Here is a 12,464-nt window from a genome sequence, read left to right as displayed (position 1 = left end):
AGTCGTGCACCGTGATCATGCCGATCATGTAGGCCGCGGCGGCGTGGCCATGCTCCATGGCGCGGCGGAGGTGCTGGAGCCCGCTCGCCTTTCTCCTCCGATTGCAGAACTCCTCCTAGCAGAAGAGATGGCAAAATTTGAGCAAGACAACTTCAGTACGCGCCGAGCCGTGCAACTCTGCTTGAATTGGTGTTTCAGAAGGTACCAATCCAAGGATGTACGATGCCTCGGGATTGCCGCTCGCCGCACACCGCCGGAGCACCAACAGGAACCTCGCCTTGTCCCACCAGTGCAGCCTCCACTCCCTGTGCACGGCCATGCACCTCCCGACCTTCCTCGCCGCCGTCGCGTCGCGGAACACCTTGCACCTGCCGAAGGCAGTAGTCACGTCGTGGTTGTCACATCTGACACGGTAGCAGGCAGAGAAGATCAGAATTCAGAGGCGATGGACTTACGATCGCCTGAGGTTGACGATATCGCTTTGGGGCGTCAAGGACGTCATCGCGATGTTTGCAGTCACCTCCACCAGAATGTCAGATGGGAGGACGGCGATGTCCATGTCTGAAGCAGGCAACCTCATCCGCCCCCCTCGTCCCTTGCTTTATTGAGGCTGCTCCTACGGCCACACAAACACGTGTAAGCATGGCTAGTTGTAGAAAAGTTGCTGGAGGCAGAAAAGAAGGCGGTTTGTGGTCTATAGCAATAAACGGTGGGGCGGCGTTACAGCCATACCACGAAAGAACCAAAAGGTCTAGTTGAGTTGTTTATTTCTCACCAACATCTAGAATGCTTCCGCGTGGACCTCAAAGATCAAAGCAAACTAGTACACCTACTGCCGACTTCATTGATCCCCAACAGCAGGGTATAGCTGATGTGCAAAAGAACAGGAAATAATCCCTAGTTTCCACAGAATAAGGGAACAAAGCAGCCAATAGTTTTATCTGGTGGATTGTGTAGATGGCACCTGGGAGATCTAATTATAAAGAGTGGAAAGAGTAGCACTTAAAATATCTCTCTAACTCTGCTGCTGCTGCTTTCAGATGTAAATATCATGAGCTGTACTTTCATCACGGTGAAATGTGCATTTATCTATCAACAGATCATGTACTAGATATGAAAGTCTAAGAAAGGAATTAACTATATACAAAACAAACATGACAGGTACGTCAAATTAGGTCAGTAGTACTCACCAAGTTCCCGATCTGGCACAATATCAACGGGGTATGCAGCTGTGTACAACATTAATTGCCAACCTTTGCTTCAATTCACCAGCGGATCCCTGTACAACAATGAGCAAGAAATGGATCGTTCAGAAGCAATGAACTTGCGTTGTGCAAATGAAACTGTGCTACATACATTTTTGAAAGCACAACAGTTCACATCTCAGAACAATGCAGAGCTTTGATATCTGATCAATAGCATTCAGGCCTCAACCGGTTAAACTAATCTGCATATATCTTAACATCGGTTCAAAGGAAACCCGAATGTTTGGAATAGCACGCAAATCCTAAAGAAGTGAAAGATCAAAGTTTTAACAAAAAATTATAAAAAATAATCTAATCATAAGAGTTATACTTCATAGCAGTACGTCGATGATCTGAATGCCAAACTTATAAGTGGATTTCAACTACCAATCCTTTTAAAGTATGCATAAATCAACATGATAAAAAATTAAAAATAACTTGAGAAAATAATTTTCCCACGTGGAATGGGGCTGAGTCAATACAAATAACTGCTGCACAGTTTTTTCTGAAGGATGAAATACAACCCATAAACTTACCAGATATAAGCTGAGCTCCCAACAGTGTTAAAGAGTTCATGATTGAACACAACAGTAATCACATAGACGAGATGTAGGATACAATCCCCCTCGCGCCTTTCTTGACAGAATTACTTAAAACATAAGCTTTGTCCGAAAGGGTAGCAAAGAATATAATGCTGCAGTTCTTAACAGTTTGATAAGATCACATAACAAACCTGCACAACGAAACAATGCATACCATATGATTATCCAATTCTCTAGAACAACATTGTCAATACTGTGGTCATATAAGAAGACATTCCAAATCAATCATAAAAGCGACACATCCATGACATGTCAGTGGATTATTTGGGTCAACTTAGTACTTCAATAATGTACAAGGCAACTAACCAGACTGTAGGCACAGATGGGTTATATAGAAACTTGACAAGGGCATGTATATATTTTCTTAAATCAAAACTGAGAATATCATTACATCAGTGGATCTCCAAAATGATCAGAGAACATAACCCAAATCAAAGAGCAACTACCACTGAAGGCATCTCTGCCTAGATGGTACTCCCTCCCAACAACAGCAGCAGCAGCCGCCTTTGTCCCAAGCAAGTTAGAGGTAAGCTAGAGATGAAACCCACAAGATCTAACTAAAAAGATAATGTGGAAACAATAACGATAATAAAGGTACTAGTACTAGTAACGAAATAAAAGCAATAACAGTATAAGAAGACTGATGCATAAGTTACGGTGTTGGCACGTGGATTGCTCACTTCCACGTGCTTTTATCCATGCATAGTTCTTTTGGGATATTCCATTCCTTCAAATCTCTCTTTACAGACTCCTCTCATGTTAGTTTTGGTTAACTCCTGCCTCTCTTCACATTATAAGTACGCCTTAGTATTCCGCTATGCACAGGTGACTTTAGAGGTCTCTATTGGATATGTTCAAACTATCTCAACCGATGTTGGACAAGCTTTTCTTCAATTAACGCTACCCCTACCCTATCACGTATATCATTATTTCGGATTTGATCCTTTCTTGTATGGCCACAAATCCATCGCAACATACGCATCTCTACTACACTTAATTGTTGAACATGTCGCCTTTTAGTAGGTCACCATTCGACATCATACAACATCACAAGTCGAATCGTCGTCCTATAGAACTTACCTTTAAGCTTTTGTGGCAACTTTTTGTCACAGAGGATGCTAGAAGCTTAGCGCCACTTCATCCATCCGGTTTTGATTTTATGATTCATTGATATCACCATCCTTTTGTAGCATCAATACCAAATATCGAAAAGCATCCTTCTTGGAAACCACCTCTCCAGCAAGACTGACATCTTCTCATTCATGCCTAGTAGCACCGAAATCACACTTCATATACTTGGTTTTTGTCCTACTAAGTCTAAAACCTTTCGATTCTAAAGTATATCTCCACAACTCTAATTTCCTATTAACCCCCCCCCCCCTATCCTACTCTCGTCAACTAGCACCATATCGCCAGCAAAGAGCATACACCAAGGGATATCTCCCTGAATGTCTCTTGTAACTTCATCCATCACCAAAGCAAATAAATAAGGGTTCAAAACTGACCCTTGTTGTAGTCCTATTTTAAGCAGAAAGTCATCGATGACATCTTCACTTGTCTGAAAACTTATCACAATGTTATTGTACATATCCTTGATGAAGGTAATGTACTTTATTGTGACTTTATGTTTCTCTAACCCACCACATGACTTTCTCAGTATTTTGTCGTAAGCCTACTCCAATTCAATGAATACCATGTGCACGTCCTTCTTTGTTCCCTATATCTCTCCATAAGTTGCCTTGTCAAAAAAATCGCTTCCATGGTCGACCTCCTTTGGTCACCCCAAACACCACTGAAGCCACCTTCCTAATGCAAGTTGCCATCTTCATCCACATATCATTTGCATTCTCTCCTTCCTTCCAAGGACCCGCTATCCTCTCTTCTTGGATATTTCGATGCCACCTCTCCTTTGAGCTTCCACCACTTAGTTCTTGCGATTTTGATGCCCTTGTCCCATCGAATACATATGCGGAAGCGAAAGTTATCCACCACAAGCTTATGTTGAGGGACAACACACTCTCCAGGTATCACCATACAATCTAAGCAAGCATGTCTATCCTCTCTTCTTGCAAGGATAAAATCAATATGGCTAGAGTGGTGGTCACCACTAAAGGTCACTAAATAGGATTCTCTTTCTAAAGAAGATGTTAGCGATTATCATGTCGTAGGCCACAGTAAAGTTCAAGTCATCCTCTCCCTCTTGGTTCCTACCGCCAAACCCAAAGCCCCCATGCACCCCTCAAACCCTACATTAGATGTACCTACATGGCCATTAAGGTCTCCTCCTATGAAGAGCTTCTCGTTAATAAGCACACTGCTAACCATGTCATCCAAGTGCTCTCAGAATTGTCTCTTGACACTCTCATTATGACCTACTTGAGGGGCATACGTGCTAACAACGTTCAAAACCAAATCCCCAACAATTAGCTTAACAAGGATAATCCTATCTCCATGCCTCCTGACGTCCACCACTCCGTTCTTGAGGCTCCTGTCGATCAAGTTGCCAACTCCATTTCTACTTGCGTTCCTCGTGTACCATAGCTTGAAGCCGGTATTCTCCACCTCCTTCGTCTTCTGTCACTTCCATTTAGTTTACTGGATGCATAGAATATTTACACGTCTCCTAACCGTTGTATCAACTAACTCTCACAACTTACCTGTTAAGGACCCCACGTTCCAACTACCTAAACGAATCCTACTTGGCTCAGCTAGCTTCCTTACCCTTCGCACCCGTCAAGACAAATGCGAAGATCCTTGCTCATTTTTCACTACACCCGGGCGCCGATGTAGCGCGCCACTAAGGATGCGATGACCCGATCCTTGCCCACTTATCACCGTATCCAGATCAAGATACGGCACGTCACCAAGGGGGTGACAGCCCGGCCCTTGCCCATTTAACACCACACCTGGGTTCAGATATGGCGCGTCGCTAAGAGGGCTACGCCCCAACGGATTTCTTTTGGGTTTCATCTCCATAAGAGTGGCTGAGTTTTTTTACGTTGACTCGCCAAACCTATCACAACCCTCCTCCTTAACCTGGGCTTGGGACCAGCTATGTTGGTACAATATAGGCGGAGTTCAGTACTCCCTCCCAATCGAAAACAATGCCATGTCATGATGCATACAGTCAAACCATGTTAACTTTGACTAACAATAAAATCATGATTTATTGAGATCAGACATATAAAAAAGATATGAATAGATTTGTCTTGAAAATACTTCCATGGTAATGAAATTTATTAGATTTTACTAATACATTACAATAGAATTCGGTGCTCAAAATTATGTTTCAAAGACCATATTCAGTGTCCACTATGATGCTTTGTTTGTGACTGGTGGGAGTAAAAGGATATATCTTACACTAATACACTGAGCAACCCTATTGAAGCTTCCAACCCTAGCTAGTTGCAAGCAAGTTCTCACACTTTTCATGCATGTCTGTTGTCTAGGTAAAGAAAGACTTACTCAGCCAGTGTTCTCTAATACGTAAAAGTCATCATTCTGCTGCTGTTTATGCTCATATACATTGCCTCTTTGACCCCATCCTGTCCGCACTCTCTTGGTAATTTTCATAATCGTGCGGGCACTGTCATCTCTGCACATCAACAATGCAGTCAGTCATTGCAGCTCAAGTCCAAGAAACAAACATAAAACATGAAGACCTAATTTTCTGCTAGAATAGTTTGCCTTTCTAAGTTCTCAGTACATATGCTTTTATTATATTTTATTTTATTCAAAACATCGATTTATACTCTAAGCATTGCAGAAAACATGCAATCAAATAAACAAAAGAAGAATCTTGAAAACACAGCACAAGAAAGCTGATCATGCCAATACCTATGCAAAAGAGCACGCCAATCACTTTCATCATCCTTGTCACGCTTATGCTTCCGGTTTCCAGGGGTAATCTTACCAGAACCAGTTGCAAGACCATCATCACAGTCTGCCATTTCCATCATTTTCTCTGACAGCATATCAGCATCCTGCTTCTTTCCCCTATCACTTAATGCATCTATCACTGGCATGAATGCTGCTGGATCAAACGAATGCCCTTTAGCTATTAACAACTTGAGTAGGGTATGTGCATGATCCACCTCCCCAACTTCACAGAGCCCCGCAATGATCTGCTTATATGGGAAACTCTGGACAGACATCTTCATTTCAAGTGCTGTTTCTAGAATGTTCTTGGCTTCTGTCCATCTACCATAAGTTGAGAGTTCAGTGCACATTAAACAATAGAGCACTTCCTTCTGCCCACATGTTCTCAAAGCAGCATCACAAACCATCTGAGCTGAAGGGAAATCAGTAATCTTGCAAAAAGCCTTAATCAACAAGTCAAAAGAAGTTATGTTCGGAACTATTTCGTTCTGTAGCATTTCATCCAAAAGAGGCATGGCTTTGTTCACCATTCCTCGTTCACAAAAGGACTTTATCAAGCTATTGTAGGTCAGTACATTAGGAGAAATCCCCTTCTCCTTCATTTCATTCATCAGTTTCAGGATTTCATCTGATTTCTGTTTTTCTTCAAATCCTCGAATCAATAAGTTGTATGTTCTTGTGCTTGGGTTGCAACCTTTCTTTTCCATGTCCCTCAGAACCTTAATAGCCAAAGAGGTCTTTCCGTGCTTACAATACCCGTGAATGAAGGTATCATAAACAACTGAATCAGGAGAAATATCTTTCACTATCATCTCAAGTAATTTCTTCTTTGCTTCATCGAACCTGCCTTCTTTACACAATGCATTTATCAGAATAGAGTAAGTGATTCGATCAGGAAGACATCTTTGGCTGCTGGAAGAATCACTAACTACACTAAGGAACGAATTCCCCAGTCGGCCAAGAGCCGCGCTTCCTTCTTTCCACATCCCATCAACAATGCCCATAGCCACATCTAATTTACTATTCCTGCATAGTCCATCGACAATGATATTGCAGCTTGCTGTATCCAAACTATATCCTTTCTCACTCATCCTCTCTAACAACTGCTCAGCCTCTGTGGTCCTACCAGCTCTCCATAGACTCTGCAGCAGAACATTATACGTAAACGAATTCGGCACACACCTCTTCTGTGCCATCTCATCAAGAATCCTGTTAGCCGCAGCAGTATTGCCCTTTGAGCAATAAGCATGGAGCAAACTAGTGTAAGTCACAACATCGGGTGTCATCACACCACTACTCACGAAATCCTCCACTCTCCTCACATCAAACACCTTGCCCTCCTTGCACAACCCAGCAACAATTATATTGTATGTGTAGCTATTAGGTTGGATTCCCTCATGCGCCATCTCCCTCAGCAGCTCCTGCGCCTCCCCGACCCTCCCATTCCTCACCAATCCCGACAACCAGCGGTTGTAACTCTCAACCCTCCTCAGGAACCCACCACATCTCATAATATCCACCAGCACCCTCGCCTCGTCAACCAACCCAGCTTCGCAGAAGCCACTCAGCATCACATCAAACGTCACCTGGTCAGGCCTCGGCAGCCCGCGCTCCCACTCCTCCTGCATGTCCTTGAATATCCTGTATGCATCCAGAACCCGCCCAGCCTTGCAGAGCGCAGAGATTCTCGCGTTGAATGTGACCACATTCGGCGCAAGCCCCTGGGTGCGCATCCGCTCCACCAGCGTCTCGGCTTCCTCCACTAGGCCCTCCCGGCAGAACCCCGCGACCACCGTATTGCACACCACCAGGTTCACGCTCGGCATTCTGTCGAGCACCTCAAGGGCATCGAAACTCCTCCCCGCACGGCAGTACCCGCGCACCAGGATCCCAAAGCTGAACTCGTTCCTTGCCGGCATTGCGTCGAACACCCTCCGGGCGAGCTCCATGCGGCCGGCGTCACAGAGCGCCTGGAGCAGGAGGTTGCGAGTGAAGGCGTCCGGCTCGGCGCCGGCGAGGAGCAGGTCCTTGTAGAGCACCTCGACGAGATCGAGGCAGGACTCGCAGAGCGCGGCGAGGATGAGGCGGTTGTAGACGGGGGTGGGCGGCGGCGGCGCGGTCGCGAGCGCGCGGAGGGAGCGGAAGGCAGGAAGGGAGAGGCGGAGCGGGAGGCCGGGGGACGAGGCGGAGAGCAGCGCGAGCAGGTGTGGGGAGGGGTCGGGAAAGGAGAGGATGTGGCGGAGGAGGCGCGGGAAGAGCGCGTGGGTGTCGGGGCGCGCGGCGAGGAGGCGGGCGAGGAAGGAGGTGGAGCCCGGCGGCGGCGGGGAGGAGGGGGACGAGAGATGGAGGAAGAGGCGGAGCGCGACGGCCGGGGAGGCGGCGTTGCGGTGGAGGAGCGCGAGCAGGTGGGCGGCGGAGGGGGAGGGGGACATGGGAGGGTGCTGGCCGGCGATGGGGGCGTCCCAGAGGGGTTTAAACCGCCGGGGCTGGTGCGCACGGGCCGGTCAACGCCCCGGTCCGCTGGCACTGATAAGTGGGACCGGACATACTACTGTTTTCTCAATGGGAAAATTGGTTCTGAAGTACCCAAAGTGCAGGTTTTAGAAAACTAGCACCAAAATGTCTCTATACATTTTAATAGTACCAAAATTTTTGAATGTTTAGTTTTTTTTAAGCATTCTGTGACTTTTTCCATCTAAACCAGTTATCTCTTATCAAAATACCCCTTCTTTCATTCATTTATACAGCAAGAACAGAACTCTGCACACATATAAACAACTACATATCCATACCATAAATTGAACCCGTATTTCAGTAGCACATAATGCCCATTACACATCAATAAAAAATTAGCACAATATCCATACAACTAGGATAAACAGTTCAAAAGTAAAATAAGAATAGGCCAACCATTCAAAAGGAAAACAACAACATCCAAAAGGGAAGCAAGAACAAAGAGCTGGTGAGACATGTGCAGCAGTCATGCTCCTAGTTGTAGGTCATGGGCTTGCACCTGGTTAGGCTTGTGCAATAACCATGCTCCTAGTTATAGGTCTTGGGCTTTCTGAAGTAGCAGGGCTCGGGTTTGCTACCAAATTACGAGAATGATCTACACATGACCTATGTCGAAGGTCCTGCACTAGTCGTGCTGCAAATGCTGATGGAGGTGTCATCACGTGGCGGGTCTGCTCACCTGCTCGTTGCAATATGTTAATCTCTTCTTGCATTTCTCCAGAGTTCTTCTGGCTTCGTTGGCTCATCGACGGTACTCCGCGGTCTTCCAACTTGTTGCCAAACTATGCAGCATGCACTTTTGCTGTGCAATTTGCCTCTCCAATTCTTCAGCTTCTAGCATTGCCACTCTTTCTTCTTTGGTTTCTCCCTCTCCTTTGTACTCTTCTGAGTTATCAAAGTCAACTAGCTCTTAAACAAGATGTGCTTTCCCCTTCTCTTCTGCCGAAGGATTTGCCGAAACTTTGAAGCAGACCCGAAGGTTAGCTTTCACCCTTCATATTGTTGTATTTGCATTTTGCTGGAGAGCTTCTTCTTGACAACCTTCGCCATCGCCTAGCACAATCGCATTCTCACCATCCTGTCCCTGCTAGTCATCGTTGCCTACACCGGTCGAAGTGTTGACCAACTCCGACACCAACGAAGGAAGTGTTTCACCCGAAGCCCCCATTGGAAGCGGTTGGTCCAACAATGTTGCTGATGTATCAACATGCTTCAGCTTCTTCTTGGGTGGCATGGCCTCAGAATGTTCGATCCCCACGGACGACGCAAACTATTAGAAACTAGTCTACCGAACACAGTGGTGGGCCTTCGGCCCTTTAAAGGGTGCCAAAGGCTTGTTACGGTGACACACGCTTATGGGAAACTACGTAATATCATTAATGTCAATTGTTATTTTAGGTACAGTGATGACCTATTTATAGCCCGTACTCAACCACTCTCTGTTATAATTTACATCATTAAATTGCTATATTCCTAGCATATTTGGGGGGTAATTCGGTACATTCCTAAGCACATTGGCATTTTTACAATTTCACCCTTCACCATCCTTGGATTCCGACGAACGTCACCCCTTCGGCCTAGCCTCGGAAAGTCTATCACGAATGGGACCTTCGGCGCACCCTCGATCAGCTTCGGCAAGGCATTGCGAATCGGCCTTCGATTGACCTCCAAAGGCCCCTCAGAGGCTCCGCCTGTGGGTGATGGCTTCGGTGCTCCCTTCGGGGAATTTCCTGAGGGCGACGTAGGTAGGCCTTCGATTGGTTCGAAGGCCTGGTGCTACCTTCGTCACTTATCCGAAGGGCCCCTTCAACGGTAAGCATTATCCTGAAATAACATAACTATAATCTTTATTAGTAATCTGTGTCCATTAGAGGTTTTTGACTCACCATCCGAAGAGGGGCCGTGAGGCCATTCCCCAACACATATTGGTTTTCATCGAATATTGTCATGACTCCAAGTGATTCTAATATTTCTAATCTCGGGACTTCATTCTGATTATATCCATTAATTAAATATGTTTGAAACCCAATAATCAAAGTTAATGCAATGATAAATCATGGGATCATCGAACTTCAGGTGTTATTCTCTCTAAAATATCAATATTATCATCTATAACCCCATTGATAACTTTGATTTCCTTTAATCCATTAGATATACCAATAACTCTTGGGTTCTGATTCCATAATCCCTACCAATCAGCGGTGGTTTAGCTGTCTTTGTCCGGTAGTTATCCTTGATTCAAACATATTTTCACGTTTGCATCCTTTAAACGGTATGGTTTCCATGATACCGAAGGAGCTACCTCACTTAAAGTGGTTCTGACTTCAGGTGTTCTATAGGGTATGCGACACTATAGTCCTTTATTCATTCATGGATTATCACTTTGTCCTTTGTTGAGATTCGGTTGGAGTTCTCGTACTAGTCTGATGTTGCTCTAAAACGCAGTTTAACCCTTTCAATTTCTTAGTCCAAGATTGTTGATTGACTTCTTAGTTCCTTTATGATACTACACAGGTAGATCATTTATTGTCATCCGATAGGGTCTTCTGGTTATCGGGTCGTTCATCTGGAGTACTTCCAGTTACGGTCATTTTCATACTATAAGTACTTCCTTCCGAGGGAAATTTTGTAAAATTCTGTGAGTTCGGGTGTTAGGTTATTGATGTCAAGATTTTTCTTCAATCTTTCCTGGGTTACCAAGGTAAACTTCCAATTTTCATAGGCTACATTACCTTGTTGATTGTCAAACACTTAATTTCAAGACTATAACTTGTCATTTCTTTTCAGGGTCGTAGGGTTTGCTAAAAACACTACCCCACTTAAAGAGATTTCAACATAGGAGTGTCCAAAAGATGTCTGATACTTATTTTTGAGTATATGGAGTTCAAAAGACTTTTTCAGCCATCAGAGTTTCCATGACAGAAGACACTCTCTGAAGGGTGAACAAAGGTACAGATTCCAAGGTAAAGCTAAACAACGTCTTAAGTTGAACTAGTTGGAGTATCCATTGGGATTGATATCCATTGATTTCTGGGTTTCCAGTTATGGGTAACCTTTCCAATGGTCTACATGATCTTCCATAGTCGTTCCAGTTATTGATGGTGATACTTCGATGATGTAGACTGATGTTGTAGTGTTTACTTTTGTGGATATCCTTTGCAAGGTGTCCTAGATTCTTACAAATATAGCAAAGCCTTTGGGGGTCTCGAGCCTTGTACCGGGATGCTATTAGGCAACTTGCCATGAAATTCCCAGGCTACCTACACTTGTAGCAGATCTTGCTAAGGTCTAGCATCTTTAGAGTTCCTTCTTGTTGCCCTGGTTTTCTTGTTCCTTACTGAATTCCTATATTTCTGAATTGCTTTCATTGTCTTGAGTGTCTTCTTCTGTTGGTTTGACATGGTAGCATGTCTAATTGTTGTCGTCTTATATGAACTTTATGGATGGGTTGCTTACAGCTTTTAGTTCTACAGCTTGGGTTTTAAGCCCTGGGAGTTGATCATCTTTGCTTGATTTCTTTTCCGACATATCCGGTAACTTCTTGTCTTCGGGGATATGTAGAAAGCATAGGATGGGTTAAGATTCAGTTTTTGGTATATGTGTAACAAGATCACACAACCAAGAAACACGCAACGAACAACAAACAAGAACCAGTACTACAACAGAAGCACTACAACAAACAAGATGAATTTCAACAAAAGAATCGCCAAAATCAGAGCTAGAACGGAAAAGTTATGATGCTCGGAAGATTTGCTGAAAAGATAAATCTGGAAAAAGAAAGATGTCACTGTTTTGGTGGACTTGGTCCAGTGAAATTTGTGAACTAAAGGAGACTCTAAGGGTGGTGCATGGTGAACCGGAGCCATGGGCCAGTGGGCTGCACTGCTTCATGAACTCAACTCATGGGCCGATGGACCGGGGGCGGCTCGGGTGTGTAGTCCACCTTGGATCATGGCCGATGGAGAGGGGAGTGGTGGGGCCCATATGTTAGAGAGGGAGGCGGAGGATAAGGGAGGTGACCGACGTTTTCATGGGCGGCCTACGGAGACAGATTGAGAGGCATAGGGAGCTGGGGTGGGGCAACAGGAGAGAGAGGGAGTCGTAGGGGGTTGAGGCGGCGCCGAAGATAGAGAGAAGCTCACCGGCGACAGAAGATGGCCGGAGAGAGGAGGCACAGAGGGAGGCTCCAAAGGGCCAGCGTGGCAGCGCAACAGTTATGCGTGCT

The 12,464-nt window shown here is 45.0% G+C and overlaps 1 protein-coding gene across 6 annotated transcripts; it reads right to left on the bottom strand.

Annotated features, from left to right (window-relative positions):
* Nucleotides 1-226: 226 nt before the first annotated feature.
* Nucleotides 227-8,247, bottom strand: LOC133922725 (pentatricopeptide repeat-containing protein At2g17140-like). 6 transcript variants are annotated; one of them, XM_062368174.1, is made up of 7 exons: nucleotides 5,684-8,247; nucleotides 5,312-5,441; nucleotides 1,781-1,977; nucleotides 1,357-1,507; nucleotides 1,191-1,279; nucleotides 456-616; nucleotides 227-368 (listed from the first exon to the last, which is right to left on the bottom strand). In XM_062368174.1, the coding sequence occupies exons 1-2, from the start codon at nucleotides 8,155-8,157 to the stop codon at nucleotides 5,312-5,314; spliced, it is 2,604 nt and encodes an 867-aa protein (XP_062224158.1). In that variant the 5' UTR covers nucleotides 8,158-8,247; the 3' UTR covers nucleotides 227-368; nucleotides 456-616; nucleotides 1,191-1,279; nucleotides 1,357-1,507; nucleotides 1,781-1,977. The 6 variants fall into 6 exon arrangements, with proteins under 6 accessions (XP_062224158.1, XP_062224162.1, XP_062224160.1 ...); XM_062368178.1 differs by having other exon boundaries at nucleotides 456-610; XM_062368176.1 differs by having other exon boundaries at nucleotides 1,357-1,457.
* Between the last annotated feature and the right edge of the window lie 4,217 nt (nucleotides 8,248-12,464).

The sequence above is a fragment of the Phragmites australis genome, chromosome 6 (genome assembly GCF_958298935.1).
Source record: "Phragmites australis chromosome 6, lpPhrAust1.1, whole genome shotgun sequence".
NCBI classification, from domain to species: domain Eukaryota; kingdom Viridiplantae; phylum Streptophyta; class Magnoliopsida; order Poales; family Poaceae; genus Phragmites; species Phragmites australis.
Note: the sequence above shows the minus strand (reverse complement) of the source record. Positions and strands in the feature narration are given on the sequence as shown.